Genomic DNA, 18,097 nt, shown 5'->3' on the forward strand with positions numbered 1-18,097 from the left:
TTGAGGTTATGCAATTACATATTTTGCAGTCAAGCGGCAAAATGACGTTTTTTATTAGAAGGAGATTCAAGGGCTTAATGGTGGCCATTACTCAAAAAATGTAATGAAGTAGGCCATGCTGAAAATGTAAGAGCAGAAGAGCAGGTCGATGTTTTTTTCTCTGCATAAATCAATTGCCAATAGATACAATATTATAACACATATACCTATTAACATCTCTCATATTCCATGCAACTTTGGCTGGTGGAAACCCAATCCAGTTGTTCTACTGAAGCAATCAAAATTGTTTGCTGTGTGATTGGAATTCAGGGGATTCGATATTAACACATTTCGCATTTGTACCCCAACATGCACTTAATGGCCATTCCTGGCATACGGCTGAAACACAGCTCACTTCCAAGGTGCAGCCGAGTGCAGAGCACACAAAATCAAGCCGAGTCCTCGCCCCAGGCGACTTGGGGTGGGAAGTCCTGGGGCTGGTCATACCACACACCCACACTGTGCCCCATTGTTTGGCCGGGTGTGACTGGCACTCCAAGGCGGTGCCTGCTTGGAACCCACGCCACTTGGCACGTTCACCTTTGTGCAGCTGGATGCTGTTTGGCAACATCCAGTCGAGCACCCACTTGAAGGTAACTCTGTCGCCCCGCCAGCTCTCCATTTGCGACCCGCAGGCGCTGCCAAAGATCAAGGATCAGCGAAGGAGCAGAGGCACTTCATCCGGGCTGCAACAACACGAAGGGTCCACAACAAAGGCCTGGACACTTGAACTGCGTAATCGCGCCTTTGTAGAGTCCTTTGGCTCTCTCGAAATTTACATTTTTAATGCAATGACAATGCAGGTACCGCATCCAATTCGCCGTGTTAAGGAAAAGGTAACAAATCAAAATTAATACCATGAAAAGGAATGAAGTTCCGTGGTCTTATGGAAAACTAAACAAAAAGCCTTTTACGAATACGTTAAGTGCTTACCGCAAAGGGCTAATATCTACATTAAACCAACGCCCAGGTGAAAAATATCCTGTGGGTATATCCTGGCCACACCTGCCGCTGCAATCAAAGGCAAAAGTCAACGCCCAGGCTTTTGACCCCAACTTTGGACTGACAGCTTAATTGTGGTCCTCGGACAAACAAGTTCTATTTTTCGCGGCGCACTTTCAACGCGCCCAATCCCAATGACAACAGCATTAATAATTCAATTTCGTGACGGAAGCGGAAACGGAAGGGGAACTGCTCCCACCTGCCCCCGTTGTCTCAATATTTGGCAATTACTTGGCCTAAACCTGTGGCAGGTGCATAGCACAGCCCACGCCACTTGGCTGAAAGCGATATCCCAGGCATAATCCGTTTAACCTCCATGTCAACTGGGTCTGTTATGACCCGACGGCAGACGCAATCTAAATTACCTCTCCCTCGGCTGGGATTGAGATAGGGCCAGGGTCTGGGCTAGGGCTCGGGTTCGGGTTTGGGCTCCCCCGGATGTGTCGTCACATCCTGTCACAGGGCCAAAGTGTCGTTTTAATAAGCGTTTCGCAGCCTCACCTTTGTGTGTCTGTGTGCCGGCAATGGGATGGCCTTGTTTTCATTTTTGCTAATGGCCCACAAGTTGGCCATTGTAAATCCGACCTAAGACTTACAGCTCTCCATGCCGGTGATGATGTTCTCAGCCAAGGACATTAACCTGTGTGCGGGCCTCCTCTGGGACGGTCTCATAATGCATTCCGGCAAATGATCTTATTACGCTCCGGCTACAAAAGGATGTATGAATGGCCTGTGTTCCGCCTCAAAATTGCAAAATCTCAGCACTTAAGGACTAGCTATCGAACATGACGTGCCATAGAAGGTATACCCATAGCAAAGACTGTTGTTAATGCCATTCTAAGAGGCCAGCATACATGCGAATTCTACTACCCATTAGATACTAAAGGCTGATGTGCACATACAACTCAATCTGGGAGTACGAAACCACAGGGGATGGATGGATAACTGCAAATGCGTTGGGCAATTTGTAAATGTAACTAACAGATACAAATCTGCTCGGAATGCGTGGCCGGAAAAGAAGAGCGAACATAATCAAAATTAAAATAAGAATCTCATCGCTCAGCCGCAGATACAGATACAGATACATTCCGGGAGATATGACACTGGGAACAAACGACCCAAACAAATTACACATTTTCCTTCGCTTTATTGTCGGCAATTTATTCGCAGCTAAATTGAAATACACACCATTTACCTGCAGACAACAAACGCACAGCCGCTGACTCTCGGTGACATTGACAAACTGTAGGAGCGAAATGGATGTGAAAGTGGGGGGCAGTTGGCACGAGTTTAGTTCTGAAGCAGCCAGCCAGATCGTGACATCATCTACTCCCGCTGCCCTGGAGTCACAGTTGGGGTCAAAGGCGCGATTGGATCAGAAGGCTTGACATCATCCAAGCCACGAGGAAAATTCCATTAAAAATATCAATTTCGATCATCTTGTTAATTAAACCGCTGCGAAATCAAAAAACCTACTCTGACGGTTAACAAAGGATCGTTATCGAGATTGGTTTTCAAAATACCCTTACAAATATTGCTTACAAAAAAATAAATCAAATATCTAAAAGTAATAACTTGAGTTTCGTTACCAACAATTTAATTAATAATGAATTTGCTGTAATTTCTTATTAGAACATATAACATATTTGCAAATTTAGCAAAGCAGTAACAGCGTTTAAGGCAACAGCGCAACTTCTGGCCCAGTGGAGTGGCCACACGTATCCTTGCGCAGTATGTACCCATATATATCCACCGACTAACTTCCAGGACAAGGCTCAATTGCCGTGCTGAATGAATGGCGCTGGCTCGGCAGAGTTTTTGATTTTAATTTAGATAAAGTGCGCTATGGAAATCAGTTTCGCTGTAACTTTCCCGTTTATCCGTACTCGAATCGCTCCCAGACAACTAAACACTCCATAAATACAATAACAACAACGGCCGGGTGGTAGTGGGCGTGGCAGATCGGGGGGCGAGCTTAAGGTAAAGCTGTAAATTGCACGCTTTCATGTAGATAATTAATCAACGCCAAGCTCCAGTTTCGTGGGTAGCGAAACTCTTCCACCGGCCATTGAAGATTTGCTTTTGCGGCGAATGTAAATGTAAACGTGAATGTAAATGCAGTTCCATGCAAATTTATTCCCGATCTTATCCGTATAATTTTAACCCGGGCTACACAATGCGAAAGCTGAAGCATTGTGTTGTCCGAGATTTATTGGCGGCGCCATTTTCGGAGGCATCCACGGAAGTCAAATCAATTATACGCCCTGTTGGCCGCTCGATGCACGAGAGGAAATTGAAATTATTTGATATAAATTAACGCAATTAACCATTCAGCTAAGCGCGTTGAGGGATTAGTATTTTAACATGGATCAGCAGCTGCGGGATCAGATAAAACTGATTGATTAAAACATTTACCGAAAATGAGAGTCTTTAATTTGGTTATTTTGGCAAAGGGCATTGTTTTCGACCACTTACTTTGATTCAAATCTGCTCATACATTGACAATTTAGTTTATTCTTGTGCAAAGAAAATGCACTTATAGTAGCAAATCAAATGGAATACCAATTTATCTAAAATAAAATAAATTCATCGGGTGAAGTAAAGGCATTTATAAAGTATACACTCCTCTCTAGTCTCTGGCTATTTGCTGCAAAACAATCAGCTCCAGCCAGAAGAACTCAATCGCCGGAGCAGCTGGGATTGGAAGTGGAAAACTTGGACCTCTACAAATGGGGAAATATTTAAATGTAACTCAATTTCGAACGCAATATGCACTTGGGAACCACTCACTTCGTGTCCTTCTGCCGTAATACATGATATTTTGATTTGATTTATTTATAAGTTCAATTTGTGCACATTATTTTTCCAATATTAAGCTTTGATGCGGATGCAGTCGAAGCGAGTGTAGTCCACAGGGAAATGCATACGAAAATCAATTCAATTTGCAGTTGGCAAGCGCAAAGCGAATGCCAAATGAAGATGCCCAATACTCGTGACGATGGGTGCATAAATCCCATCAGAAAGCAGCCGCCATCTCGAAGGAAATGGAAACATGGGCAGGACTCGTTCACACATCGCAAAAAGTTGTGTCCTTTGCATTAGCAACCTCAAGTTCTTCTTGTCGGGCTGGAAAAGTTGCTGGAAAAATGCAGCAGACGAACAATTGCCGGCGAAAATAAAAGAGAGAGAGAGAGAGCGACTTTTCCTTTTTGCGAGCTCTTTCTTCAGTTGCTGCACATAATTACATGAAAAGAAAATTAGTGTCGAGATTCGCCTTGGGCGGCTCTTCAGGTGAAAACTTTTAATGAGCAATTTTCTTACAAATTCCCAAGTGTTGCCGCATTTAATTTTTAAATGAGAGACTTTCTTTCAGCCGCACGAGAAACCGAAAGAGAGTGGCAAAATCCATTTTCATTTCGACCACTTTCCCTTTTGGCTTCTCAATCAGTTTCGGCATCATTTAGGACGCGCATATTTCTTCATCCTTTGGCCCCGTTTTCGAAGTGCGTAATTGGGTGGGTAAGTGGGTGTGGATTTGGAAGTGGTCATGTGTATGGGTGGTGGTGCTCCATCTAGGTGTTTGTTTTTATTTATCGGCGGCACAGGGAGAGCTCCCTGACCCATGTTAATGGCCGATTGACACGCCACTTGGCCTTGATGGGGCTTTTAGCCCGGCTCGCACTTGACTACTGCTCCCCAAAAAAAAAGAGACTGCTGCTCCACACTTTCGCAGGATTAATGGTGGGGGAAAGTGCTCGTTCTCGTCCTCGTCCTCGTCCAGGAGATTCCCACACTCGCCCAACGAGGTGCTAAGCGAGCGTGCTGATTGCTGCCATTTTTGATAAGAAGTCCGCATTAATAATTCCCTTGCGTTGGTTCCAACCGTTTTGTCCAGTTCGGTGATATATGGCTCCAACTCCTATGCCTCATTAACACCAGCTATTTCACACCTCGTACGGCAGACAATTAAGGAAGTCATATACAATTAGTCTAGAGATATAAATAACAGCTCATAACTGGAATGCCTACCAAACTAGATATTAAACGGAAATCTTTCTTAAAACATACCGAGCCATCTGTAATTCCAAAGTACATACTATGATTCAAATCAAATCAAAACTCAGCTTCAAATTATTTTCGACAAGTTGCCAAACAAATTGAAAATTCAGCCCGCCTGCACAAAAAAAAAAAAGATGGCCGACTACACGGGCCTGTTCAGGTGCCACAAGGCGGTGATGATCCTAACCGAGGAGGTCGCACTCGCACCCGCACCCTCTCCCGCATCCTGCTAAAAGGATGCGTCCTGCTGGTTAGGTTTCCTGCCACATAAACAGGCAAATAAAGAGCCATTTGGTGTGCTTTCATATTCATAAATCTGCTGGCCAGTAAAAGTAGTTCGACTGCCCACGTCCATAAATCGACATTTTCCAGAACCGAGTGACTTGGGGGGTGGCTCCGGACCAGACCCATGGACTGACTGGCTCCCGACTAAATCAAGTGTCTGTTCGGTGTCAGTTTAATTGCAAACGTAAATTGGATGCTGTCATTTGCTACGTTTTCATTTGTTCGAAAGTTGCTCGGCCCTCCCGTTTCCAGATGGAATCTGTGAATCTACCCGGAATGCAAACGTTGCACAAATGCCAGTTTTGTTAATTGGACTCATTTTGGTAGCTGGCAGTTTGTGTATTTCAAAATTGGCATTTGTGACATTTAGAAAAGTCGGACGGTTTTATTCAACATGGAATATGCATCGTACTACCAGCAGTCCGCCGCCCTTAGACGACCTTTTTCACCACCACCCTATCTTCCTCCGAGCCGCTCTTGCCACTGTTCTTCTCGGCGTGGTCCCAGTCGTAGATGAGATCATTGGTGAACTTCAGATTAAACAGCAAACTCAAGAAGGTGCACCTAATCATCCGATAATCCGGTTCCTCTTCGAAGCCCAGTTGCCGGGTGTATATAATATAGTTGTAGAACTCGTTTGGATATCCAGCACACAGGCTATTCGGCAAGGTGGACAGCTTCATTTCCAAGATCATCTCCGCCTTCTGCAACTTGCTGTTGGGCAAGAGGCCTTGCCAGGGCAGGCTACCTCGCAAAAGGTAAATGAGGACGTAGCCCACCGATTCCAAGTCGTCCCGCCGGGACTGCACTTTACAACAAAGGGCGTTAACGGAGGCGTAGCGGGCGGTGCCGGCCCACTTTGTGCCGCGCCTTTGTGGCACATGCCTGTTCTCCTTCATGTCCCAGTACCGCTTGGATAGGCCGAAGTCGATGAGGTGGAGCCGGTGTCTGGTCAGGCCAACGCCCATCAGAAAGTTTTCCGGCTTAATGTCGCGGTGCACGTAGTGATGGAGGTGCAGGTACTCCAAACGGTCCACCATCTGGTCAGCCAGCATGAGTACAGTCTTCATGGAGAAGCGGCGATTACACATCGTGAATAGCGTCTCCAACGAGGGGCCCAGTAACTCCATGACCAGCACGTCGTGCCGCCTGTTTGAGAAAAACTGGTACGTCATCGGGATTCCCATACCATGTCTCAGCAGATTGTACACCGTGGACTCGATGCTCAAGTGCGATTGGCCGGCATTTTTGCGCTCCACCTTGAGGGCTACGTGGAGTCCTGACCCCATGTGCTTGGCCTCGTAGATGTCTCCGAAGGATCCGGATCCTAGTTTTCTGATCACCATGATGCTGTTTATGCGGAGCATGGTTTCCAGTTCGTAGTCGTTCATGTCTATTTTTGACGACACAAATTGCTAAATAATTATATTGCGAAGCTTTACTTCAGACACACACTGTCACAGTTTTAGCGAAACAGCTTATCGATTAACCTTTATCGATACAGACTTTAACCAACTAGCCTACTTCCTTTGCAAACAGTTGGTTAATAATAAAATTGTATGACAATATATTTTATTTATTTTCCATATGTTTCAGACTCAGGAATATATGTCAAACGACCAAAAGAAAATCAAAACTATCAAAATAAGTCTTGACAAAAGCATTCAAAATGTCTGGGCAAAAATATAAGTGTCCTGTATTCGATTCCCAAGATTTTAGAATAATGCAATCCGAATGCGAAAAGAGGGTAAAACAACTGGAAAAAGATGTTTACGACTGTTGCCGAATGATGAACAATGCCGAAGAAGTTGAAGATATCAGCACTACATGGATAAAGGCTATGCGAACTAAAGGGGAAAAGGAAAATAGAGTGTCCTGGGAGTTCGATATGCGAGATTTTCCCATTGAAAATATTTGCATTCAGCTGAAGGATAGTCACATCTATGTTCGGGCCCATTATAAGAACGTGAATATTAAGCAAAAAATTCTAATTCCCCAAAATGTGGATACATCCAAACTTGAGGCGGTTTTGACAGCCAGCGGAATACTTGCCATATCAGTTCCAATTGTATCACCCATATCTGACAACCAGAAGATGAGGTTTTAAATATTTTTAATTTATTTTTATTTATTATGTTATTTTATAGAAAAAGTATATTTTATTAAGTCTTTAACTGACCATTCCTCACGCGAGGTTTTGTGGCTTGGAGTTAGGTATCCAGCATATTTCAGACTCCGGTCTAGGGAATAGATTGGGACTCGGATTAATGTTTGCTCTGGTCTGGCACATGACACTGGGAACACAGGGGAATATCATAATGTGCGGAGTGGGTCGAAGAAAAGGCGACTGACTTCTGATTTGCTGTTCGGCTCTGAAGGTCTGCAATAGCTCTCGTTTCAGCTCCTCCACAATGCTTTTCGGGCAAAAGGATTCCCTCTCCAAATCAGAAACTAGCTTTGGACAACAAAGATCCCCTCGATTCGATGATTCTGTAATATCTAGACCTCGCATAGTTGTGAATCCGCTTCCATATTCAACCTGGGACTGGCGAGAATTCCTTAAATTGGAATCGTCATCGGGATAGCAAACCAGTTGCATATCCTTTGGCTTGTGGCTGGTACTTCCTTCATTATTTCCTGACAAGCCATCACTGGAGCATCTACTTATGGAGGACTCTAAGCTTTGAGTTGATGTTTTGGGTGACAAGGTCGATTTGCCAAAAGGTTCAGGATCTATGTTCCGGATCGGTGGCCCTGGAAAGCTTCGTGGACTTTGTCGCGGCCAACTACTTGTTTTCCTTGGGAATACCTCAATTTTCCTATCTTCGCCAAATTGAAAATGGTGGCTCTGGGATCTGTAGCACTCACTTCTGTCATCGTTCTTCTTGTCCTGAATTTCAAATGTGGAAAGTGATTTCGCACTGCTACCAGAACTGCACATTGACCCACTAATCATACTTTCCGAGCTTTTTGTTTTCAAGACTACCCTTTTGGGCACTGATTTCACAAGGTTGTCATCCACCCTTTTTAGGCTTGACCTTTTAGTTACATCGCTTTGAAACAAAGTTGGTCTTAGAGAATTTGTATCTAATTTATCAGGGGTCCAGCGGTGGCTTGGTTCTGGCCTAGAATTATAGGGCTTGGACTGACTGGTTAAGCTCCATTTGGTGACAAGGCGATGTCGAGGACGAAGGTATTCCGAAGAGCTACCAATACTTCCAGGCATTTCTGGTGGCTTGGAACTCGCCTCAATGCTTTTCCTTTTGCAGACATGCTCTTGCGAATTTATGGAGGTTTGAATTCTTGAAGAATTGCTTTCGGAGCTGCTTTGGGCGGAGGAACAACTATTGTGGGTAAAGTGCGAGGGGGAAAACCTGACATTCTTGAATTGGTTTTCACCACTAGCACTTTCAAATATTGTGCTTCCACTACTTTGTCTCGATACTGAACGAATTGCTGGCCTTGAACGAGTTATTTTGGCTTCACCATTATTGCTTTTGGAGGATAAGCCATGATCCCCAACGATTTTTGATGACACTATCCTCGGACTGCCCGTCAAACTTACATCAGTGGTCCGAATCGTTAGGCAGACGTTAATTTCACTTTTTCCGATGGCATCTCCACATTTTCCCTCACTAAAGAGACTGCAATTTCCACTAGACACGCGATCGAATTCCTTATAGGAACTCTTCGTGGGCGAATCAGCAGCAGGTCTGAAATATCGACTGGTTCGTTTACTTAATCCCGGATCGAAGTGGTCATAGTCATCGTTATTTACCTTCGACCTTTGGTTGGTGGAGCTCAGAACGTTGAACATGGAGTACTGGTGAAAGATCTCGTTATTATTTTCGGGCAGCTGTTTGTTGGTTCCCCTGTAAACAGTGGGATAATGACATTCCTTGCCCCTTTTTAAGCCATATTTTTGGTGTTCACTTTCCTGAGACGGAACTTTCACATTTTCCGACTCCAAAGAGTGATTACTTGCTATGGGAGAGTTAACGGAGTAATCGGGGCTAGGATTACTTATTTGAGCACAGTTTAGGTTTCGCTGTGCTGGCTTCTTTATTATTTTAGATTTGCTTCTGAAAATGTTCGACTTCGACAAGCATAGTTTTGACCTCTTAAAAAATCCAGATATTTTCTGCTTCATTGTTTTTCGCTTTCGTAGTTTCCCAACATCATATAGCGATGTTTGCGGCCTAAACGACTTTTGGGAAAAATTATCACAGCCCGAATGTGATCTTTTGGATATATATTCCCCTGTTTGGGGATATGTATATCTTCGATGCTTCTTTTTATACGGTATCTCGATAGTGAAAAATATGGACGATGGGGATTGACCGTTCTCACGAATTTTATGCGGAATTTCTGAACCATCGTTTAGGTCTGTGAAGCGAACAAAGTCAACCGACTTTTTTCTATCTGGCGAAGATTTATGATGATGACCACGAGTTTTATAACTCTCATATTGCGCTTTTGACTTATCGTACTGTCCAACAGATTTAGTTTTTAAGTTTCTATGCGGCTCACGTGTTTCATTAATAACTTTTTTCGGGCGATATCTGTGAGGAAGTTCTTCGCTAAATATTTTTCTATGGGTGCTAGAAACAGAACGTTCTCTATGAGGATTAACTTCCATAGTAAATCTATCATTTTGGCCTTTACTTGCATATTGTACATGTGGAGCAAGACGAGAAATATGTTTTGAAATTTTGTCGTATTTTATCGGTTCTTCTCTCCTCTTTTTAACATAGTTGAAACCTTTTCTACGTGGAATTTCCTCTGAATGATTATTTTGTTTAATTCGATTGGATTTAACTTGACGAGTTTCGGCTTCTTCATAAGGGGATACCTTAACCTCGTTTACTTTAGATTCCATTTCAGGCCTAAAAATTGGATTGGTTGGATAGTTCGGGGACGGTGCTTTAGAATAACTTTTGTAGTACTTAGGTTGAGGTTTCGGAAATGGTACCGGTGGGGCTTTACTACTTTGTTTATAATCTGGATATTCGTAGTCATGGAATTCTTCATATGGGTTTTGATAGGCTTCAGCCGTCGGTTCCTCATAATAATCTCTGTATTTTTTGTAATTTTCAGGATAACCGTCATAGTCATTGTCACTCCCATATTCCGTTGAGTCATGTGGGTAACAATTTGAGGCATAGTTGGGTGGTAAAGATCCTGAGGCCTGCCTACAATTGTGTTTCATCCTATAGGAACTAGATCGTAACTGACGCGGAACAGCTCGTCTGAAGTCTCGATGGTAATCATCTTGAGCTGGGTGCTCAGGGAAGGGATATCTATTGTATCTCTTAGATTCTCTGTGGTGTCTATTTGTTGACCTTGAACCATGGGGGTAGTAGTCATATCTGCCATCCGCGTATTCTTTGTTAGCTCTTGGATCTTCCTGTTGTTTTGTATAATCAGAGGTTGAGAGGACTCTACGGGGTTCATCTTCCTCTAATTCATAAGGTTCATCATCTGGGTAAAAGTTATCAAACGTCTTCCCAGTCTCAAAGTCTGGATAGTGGATCCTTTTACTCTCATAGTAACCCGTAGAATCGGCCGATGGAGATGGGGAAACTAAACCTATTGCGGCACGACTTCGTCCGGATTTAATTGGTCTATGATAAAAATGACGACGTCTGTCGGAATAGGCAAAGTTATCTCTTCGCCGGCCAGAAGTTCGTGGCGTATAATTCCCATGATCAAAATTTGAATGTTCGCGAGCATAGAATTTATTGGCTGCTACAAATGACATCACACTCTCCGTAATTGGATTGGCCAATCCTCCGCCGGGAGCTCGTCCTAGATTTGCGTATATATTCGGGTTAGCGGACGATTGCCAAATGTCGTTAATCAACTCACGCTTTCCATTGCAAACGGAGGACCGTGGCTGCGAAATCTTGTTTTGGTGGTCACGGCACACTCCGCTCGAAATATCTACATTGAAGAACATTAATGTCCGATTCCATTCATCGTCGTCCTTGGAGCTCTCCAATCGGATTAAGCTCTGATTCGTCAGCGTAAATGACATTTTCAGCAGCCACGGAACTCATGCTCCCCAGAGTCGTCATCAAATTGAACTGCAAATTTAATTCATACCGAATGTTTGTTTATGTCACTGTGTCCGATTTTTTGATACTCTTTTCAAATGTTTAAATGGCAAAACAAAACAATAGGATACAGTTGAGGATCAGATCTTAAAATCAAGGTAAACACTGCGTCCTACGACCCATTTTATTATTCCAGCGAATTCCATTAACTTTCGCTTCCTTCGCTGTTGGCAGTTCTCGCATTTAATTGCAGTATAAATGTCTGAAATGGCAAACACAAAGGATGTGCGAACCGGGATGGAAATCTGGATGAGGATGGAATGGTCGTCATTACTTGAAGGGTGCTAGAAAATATGTTTTTAATTGCGGAAATATTTCCATTTCACAAATAGATGCAATAATTATTCAGAATGGCGCGAATTTCCATCACATTAAAAGTGCAGACAATGGGGGATAGTAAAATGCAGCTAGCGGATAATGAAAATCGTGTTCAAGTGCGGAAATGCTGAAAATTATTTCAATGAAACACAACTAAGTGCTTTTTAAGTGCCCCCAACGGTGGCACAAACCGAACGGAAATGGACGCAGACGAGAATTGGTTGGGTGTTTGGTCGAGGGGGTGGACTTGTTGACAGGACACGCAGGACTCTTACGGCCCCCGAACTTCGCAAAGTCGCGCTGAGAAGCGACAAATGCGTGGTCTAATATGGAAGGAAAGTGAGTGAGTTATTACTTATGTTCTGGCATCTGAATGTTTATCGGTCACCAAAAGACAGAAGTAACTGAGAAGGCTTTCGAAACCCGACTAAAATTTACTGAATCAAACATTACCTAAAATGGAAACCATTTTGGGTGTTAAAGGAACTGATTTCATCATACTGGCCTCGGATACCATGAGGAACAAGTCGGCGATGTGGCTGGATGACGGTAAGTAGGCCTTTGATAAGGAGGATAGTAATAATTTATAAATGAGTGTAGAGGTCAGAAAGACTCACCGCATCTCGGACTACTGCATGATGTCGACCGCTGGGGACGGTGGAGACTGCCTGAAGTTCTCGGATTTCATCCTCCGGAACATGGATCTTTACAAGATAACCAACGGATACGACTTAACCGTTCGCGGAGCGGTGCACTTCATCCGGAGGCATTTGTCCGCCTATTTGAAGAGCGATTGCACGTTCCAGGTGTCGCTGTTGGTGGGCGGATACGATTTGACCAGCGGTCCCGAGTTGCACTACATCGATTATTTGGGTAACTCGGTTCCCGTTCGGTACGGTGGCCACGGAGCCGCCATGAACTTCTGCACTCCCATTCTCGAGGAGTTCTACAAACCGGACATGGATACGCAGGCAGCCTATGATGTTATCAAAAAGTGTGTGATTGAGCTGTATAAACGATTCGTTATCAACTTGCGCAACATAGATTTGTTCCTGATAAGCAAAAATGGCATAACAAAGATGAATAGCATCAACCTGGAGTCCCTTAGAGGGGATATCTTAGCTGGTCCCAAGCGAAGGATATTAAACACAAAATAATAATCGAAGCCCTTTATATTTTTTGTAGCTTATCAAAGATTCATAAAATTTGAATGAAAATAATTTAATATAAAGCTCTGTATTAAGTGATATATAGATACTCCTTTGCTGAATGGCACTCAAAGGGTGTGCATTTTCCCAAGTTTTGGGAAAATTATATGCGACCCCTCGATAATGATTTAATTTGCGATTTAATAACCCCTGACTAATGGCGCAACTGACACAGAAAGGTGATATAAATGGTCGAGGTCCTTTTGAAAGTATGCCAGTGAAAAAGAAAGACACCAAGAATTCAAAATGAAGCTCAGCGAAACCCTAAAAATCGACTATTTTCGAGTCCAGTTGAATGCCTGGCGAATTTGTGGTGCCTTGGATCTCAGCGAGGGTAGGTACTGGAGTTGGTCGATGCTATTGTGCATCTTGGTGTACCTGCCGACACCCATGCTACTGAGAGGAGTATACAGTTTCGAAGATCCGGTGGAAAATAATTTCAGCTTGAGCCTGACGGTCACTTCGCTGTCCAATCTCATGAAGTTCTGCATGTACGTGGCCCAACTAACAAAGATGGTCGAGGTCCAGAGTCTTATTGGTCAGCTGGATGCCCGGGTTTCTGGCGAGAGCCAGTCTGAGCGTCATAGAAATATGACCGAGCACCTGCTAAGGATGTCCAAGCTGTTCCAGATCACCTACGCTGTAGTCTTCATCATTGCTGCAGTTCCCTTCGTTTTCGAAACTGAGCTAAGCTTACCCATGCCCATGTGGTTTCCCTTCGACTGGAAGAACTCGATGGTGGCCTACATCGGAGCTCTGGTTTTCCAGGAGATTGGCTATGTCTTTCAAATTATGCAATGCTTTGCAGCTGACTCGTTTCCCCCGCTCGTACTGTACCTGATCTCCGAGCAATGTCAATTGCTGATCCTGAGAATCTCTGAAATCGGATATGGTTACAAGACTCTGGAGGAGAACGAACAGGATCTGGTCAACTGCATCAGGGATCAAAACGCGCTGTATAGGTAATCCTACTATCTCTATGTTTCCAGTTCTAATACTCAATCTTCCTTTAGATTACTCGATGTGACCAAGAGTCTCGTTTCGTATCCCATGATGGTGCAGTTTATGGTTATTGGCATCAACATCGCCATCACCCTATTTGTCCTGATATTTTACGTGGAGACCTTGTACGATCGCATCTATTATCTTTGCTTTCTCTTGGGCATCACCGTGCAGACATATCCATTGTGCTACTATGGAACCATGGTGCAGGAGAGTTTTGCTGAGCTTCACTATGCGGTATTCTGCAGCAACTGGGTGGATCAAAGTGCCAGCTATCGTGGGCACATGCTCATCCTGGCGGAGCGCACTAAGCGGATGCAGCTTCTCCTCGCCGGCAACCTGGTGCCCATCCACCTGAGCACCTACGTGGCCTGTTGGAAGGGAGCCTACTCCTTCTTCACCCTGATGGCCGATCGAGATGGCCTGGGTTCTTAGTAGCCCAGTCATTTCACTCACATTCTACATCAAGTAGTACTACCACTGAACACGAACACGAATATTTCAAAAGTAAACACATAATATTCACAATAGTGTATCACTTTAATAAAATTTTTGGTTACCATGGCGATGGAAACTATTTTGGGGATCAAGGGACCAGACTTTGTGATGCTAGCATCAGATACAATGCAGGCCAAATCGCTGGTCTTCATGAAAGATGGTAATCACGCCCTTTTTGTTTATCTGATATTGGGAACTTATATAATGCCAATAAATTTTTAGACCAATCAAAAATCCACCGACTATCAGACTTCAATATGATGGCCACGGTGGGTGATGGTGGCGATACCATTCAGTTCACCGACTTCATATCCAAAAATTTGCATCTGTACAAGATTTCCCACGGATACCATCTAAGTGCGAAGTCAGCTGCCCATTTTACCAGGAAAACACTGGCGGATTATATAAGGACCAACACCAGATACCAGGTGGCAATGCTCCTGGCAGGATACGATGCGGTTGAGGGACCTGACCTCCACTACATCGACTCCTATGGCGCTGCTCAGTCAATCAATCATGCAGGTCATGGTTGGGGCAGCATGTTCTGTGGCAGCATTCTGCAGAGATATTGGAACTCGAAGCTCAGCCAAGAGGATGCCTACTCGCTGATGAAGAAGTGCGTCCTGGAGATCCAAAGGCGACTGATCATCAACCAGCGGAACTTTGAGGTGTATGTAGTGGACAGCAAGGGAATGCGCAAGATGGAGGCCATCAATCCAGGATCCCTAAACAAGGAGTCGATAAGCCTGAGTTGGTAAAGCGGAAAACATTAAAGCCATGCTCGGTGCAACTCCTTTGCTTCATAAAGCATCCTTTAATGCCTAATAATTGTGCAGTTGGTTTTTGGCTAACTTTCACTGCGATGCTCGAACAACTTCCCAGGGATTAGTTGACGTGACCGGTTGGATTTGAGTGGTCAGTCGGAAGAGGAGGAGGTGGGTGAGTGGGTATGCTACATGCCATGGTCGACTGCCTCCGTGTATTAGCATATGTGGCCTGCTCTTGTTCTCCATGTGAGCCATCTGTCTGAATGTGTGTGGCACTGTATTTGTTTGTGCAACAATGAGTGAAGCTGCACTCAAAAAGAATTTATACATTAATAAGTCTGCTCTGTTGCATAGGCATAGTCATATAGGCACATTCCACTCAAATGGTCCCGTCTGCCGGCAAAAGATCGTCAGATGTTGGTATGAAATATTTTTTTTAAAACGTATGCATCTTGATTTTTCCAAGTGCATGCCTCACAGACAGGAAACGCATACGGCTGCGAATCGGAAGCAGAAAAGCCAACATGTCTCTATTTCCCATTTGAACAGCAGTCCGTCAGAATGTCGTTGGTTTGGAGGAGTGAGCGTAGTCGCCAGCGAAACTCATAAAAATGAGCACAGATTGCTGCAAAAATGCACTGAATTGTTCGCTGCTTGGCAGAGGTCTGAGTGTGAGGGTTTTCCGAGCTGTGATGCCTGCATTTTTCCGGATTTCTATGCTAGTCAGCGGGTTTTGTTTGTCCGCCAGCGTGGCAGTTGCCATTGCTAATTGGCCGCACATGACAAAGTATCGCCAATTGAGTGGATCGCCCACTTGCGGTGATCGGAACCATGAAATGTCAACAGTGACAAAGAAAAGGTAGCGAACGCGTTTACCTCAAAGGTACCGGTTTCGGTGCAGTAACTAACTGGCTCCGAAATGTATCTAAACTACAATTTAAATTACTCGCTGCTTTAATGGAGAATCAATTTCGAAAAGTAAATACCATCCATATACTTTAAATGTTTGTTTTAATTACATTTTTTTGGAACAGCACTTATCAAGCTTAGCACGTAAAACGAATGCCATTACAAATTAATTAGCATTTATGCATGGGACAAAAAAAAAACATTTATCTATCTCGTCATGCAATATAATTTTATGCGAAAACTAATGTAAAAAAGTCGAATATCAATTATTTTCATGGCTTGCTTCTCATTTTACTTTAAGTTTCCCTGTCGCACAGAGAACTTTTCCGCAGAAAACTTTTGACATGTGAGCGTCTCAAATGAACGCGCCTGTCTCAGGACACCTGTCTCCCTTTTTTCCACCTGAAGCTGTGAAATATATTCACAATGCTGTAGGGGAGCAACTTTGGGGGCTGGTTGATAATGTGCATGTAACCCCGAGTCACTCCCCCATTGTCGACCCCCCCCCACCAATCCACCACCGTTCCGACCGGCAATTTGTGACGTTTAAGGGCGCAACGAGGCAGCGACTTCCTGACAGGACATTAACTTTCTCGCATCTTCGCAGTCGTGGCTCCATCCGACTGTCTCGCTGCTTTCTGTTTGCTGTTTGCGTGTGACGACTCTGATGATGATTCATGATGATGATCCTTGCAGTTTTCTTCTTCCCTGTCATTTTTCATGGCCTCGGGGGCAGTGGCTTGGGTTAGTTGCCTTTTTCGACAGCCTATTAGTTTTTATTATTTGCTGCAATTAGTTTTTCGGCCTCTACTGCTCAGCTCCGTTCTCTTATGACATTTTCTCCACATTTTTCAACGGAATGAGCGTCATCTGTTGCCGCCGGCAATGTTTTGTAGTGTGCACTCAGAGAAATACTAACAATGAAACAAACTAAACGAACGAAAAATCTATTGTTCGACTTGGAGGACCACGTATTGAATAGAGGTGCCTTAGGAGGGAGGTTAACTTTTCATACAATTTTATTTTTCTTCAAGTGCAGTTGCTGAATCTGCTGTTTTTCTCGCTGTCATTGACAAGAGCCAAACAATGGCCCGCTGGCTGGCTGCCTGGCTGGCTGGTATCTATGATAAATTATGGCCAAAAGTCAAAGTCATCAATCAGTGAGCCGTGTTTTATTTGCCGCCCGCGGCCGTTTGCCATTTGTTTCTGGCCAAAACCAGAGGCATATGCAGCGCCAGAGGATGGTGGATGTATACGAGAGGAGAAGGTCGAGGAGCAGAAGCGAGCAGAGCGAACAAAAAGGATTAAATATAAATCGCAGACGCGTAGACGGCGGTGGCACAGGTGTCGGTGGCCGGACGACAAGCATTTCGATTTAATTTTCATTAAAATTCAGGCATTAAATATGCAAAGGGTAAACTGCGGCAACAAAGTCCTTCTGCCCGCCCGTCCAAAAGCAAAAGCCCATTAAAATTCCTTAAAGACTCTGCCGCCGGGGCCAGGTGACTCCTTTTCATTCTCGAGTGCTTATTAAAATTGCAAAGGTCCAGGATTTGCGGACATTATGATGCGGTGGCTGCGAATTTATGCCGAAACGGTCGACATCAGCTGCGCTTTCGTTCCTCGGCTGTTTAATTATGCATTTTTATCTGGAAGTCGTTGTGGCAAAGGGCAAGCCGTTTTTGTACAAAAAGGTAAAGCGCTTCTACTTTCTGCCACTAGAGTTATGAAAACTGCAAATGTACGGGATAAGCCAGAAATAACCGTACTGGAGCGTAAATAAGCCATTTCTTTCATCTGAGTGACAGATTTCCGACAACGTTGCGTATACGCAACTTGTGATTGAAAGCAGCACTGCCACGTGTTCGTGTATCGATTTGCTGCCTCCTGGAGT

The 18,097-nt window shown here is 44.1% G+C and overlaps 6 protein-coding genes and 1 long non-coding RNA gene across 9 annotated transcripts; 5 read left to right on the plus strand and 2 right to left on the minus strand.

The window, feature by feature from the left end:
- Positions 1-5,160: 5,160 nt before the first annotated feature.
- On the plus strand, positions 5,161-5,412 carry lncRNA:CR43852 (long non-coding RNA:CR43852). The gene has a single exon (NR_073705.1). It is a non-coding gene; the product is annotated as a long non-coding RNA:CR43852 (long non-coding RNA).
- A 295-nt stretch (positions 5,413-5,707) lies between these two features.
- CG9962 (uncharacterized protein) lies at positions 5,708-6,851 on the minus strand. Its single transcript, NM_134853.2, has one exon. The coding sequence runs from the start codon at positions 6,774-6,776 to the stop codon at positions 5,817-5,819; it is 960 nt and encodes a 319-aa protein (NP_608697.1). The 5' UTR covers positions 6,777-6,851; the 3' UTR covers positions 5,708-5,816.
- Positions 6,852-7,016: 165 nt separating this feature from the next.
- On the plus strand, positions 7,017-7,492 carry CG43851 (uncharacterized protein; the record flags this gene model as incomplete). Its single annotated transcript, NM_001273019.1, has 1 exon — positions 7,017-7,492. The coding sequence occupies exon 1, from the start codon at positions 7,055-7,057 to the stop codon at positions 7,490-7,492; it is 438 nt and encodes a 145-aa protein (NP_001259948.1). The 5' UTR covers positions 7,017-7,054.
- CG33125 (uncharacterized protein) lies at positions 7,491-11,545 on the minus strand. Of its 2 annotated transcripts, NM_001273020.2 has the most exons (3): positions 11,254-11,545; positions 9,164-11,193; positions 7,491-9,098 (listed from the first exon to the last, which is right to left on the minus strand). In NM_001273020.2, exons 1-3 carry the CDS (start codon positions 11,420-11,422, stop codon positions 9,087-9,089), a joined length of 2,211 nt encoding a protein of 736 aa, NP_001259949.1. In that variant the 5' UTR covers positions 11,423-11,545; the 3' UTR covers positions 7,491-9,086. The 2 variants fall into 2 exon arrangements, with proteins under 2 accessions (NP_001259949.1, NP_787964.2); NM_175950.4 differs by having other exon boundaries at positions 7,491-11,193.
- Positions 11,546-12,176: 631 nt separating this feature from the next.
- On the plus strand, positions 12,177-13,057 carry Prosbeta4R1 (Proteasome beta4 subunit-related 1). The gene is made up of 2 exons (NM_134854.3): positions 12,177-12,368; positions 12,420-13,057. Exons 1-2 carry the CDS (start codon positions 12,278-12,280, stop codon positions 12,974-12,976), a joined length of 648 nt encoding a protein of 215 aa, NP_608698.2. The 5' UTR covers positions 12,177-12,277; the 3' UTR covers positions 12,977-13,057.
- Positions 13,058-13,179: 122 nt separating this feature from the next.
- Or23a (Odorant receptor 23a) lies at positions 13,180-14,593 on the plus strand. Its single transcript, NM_078734.4, has 2 exons — positions 13,180-13,989; positions 14,041-14,593. The coding sequence occupies exons 1-2, from the start codon at positions 13,274-13,276 to the stop codon at positions 14,462-14,464; spliced, it is 1,140 nt and encodes a 379-aa protein (NP_523458.3). The 5' UTR covers positions 13,180-13,273; the 3' UTR covers positions 14,465-14,593.
- Prosbeta4R2 (Proteasome beta4 subunit-related 2) lies at positions 14,525-16,233 on the plus strand. Of its 2 annotated transcripts, none has more exons than NM_001273021.1 (2): positions 14,525-14,687; positions 14,750-16,233. In NM_001273021.1, exons 1-2 carry the CDS (start codon positions 14,591-14,593, stop codon positions 15,283-15,285), a joined length of 633 nt encoding a protein of 210 aa, NP_001259950.1. In that variant the 5' UTR covers positions 14,525-14,590; the 3' UTR covers positions 15,286-16,233. The 2 variants fall into 2 exon arrangements, with proteins under 2 accessions (NP_001259950.1, NP_722823.2); NM_164491.3 differs by having other exon boundaries at positions 14,750-15,343.
- Positions 16,234-18,097: the final 1,864 nt, after the last annotated feature.

This window comes from Drosophila melanogaster, chromosome 2L (genome assembly GCF_000001215.4).
Source record: "Drosophila melanogaster chromosome 2L".
Classification (NCBI taxonomy): Eukaryota; Metazoa; Arthropoda; class Insecta; order Diptera; family Drosophilidae; genus Drosophila; species Drosophila melanogaster.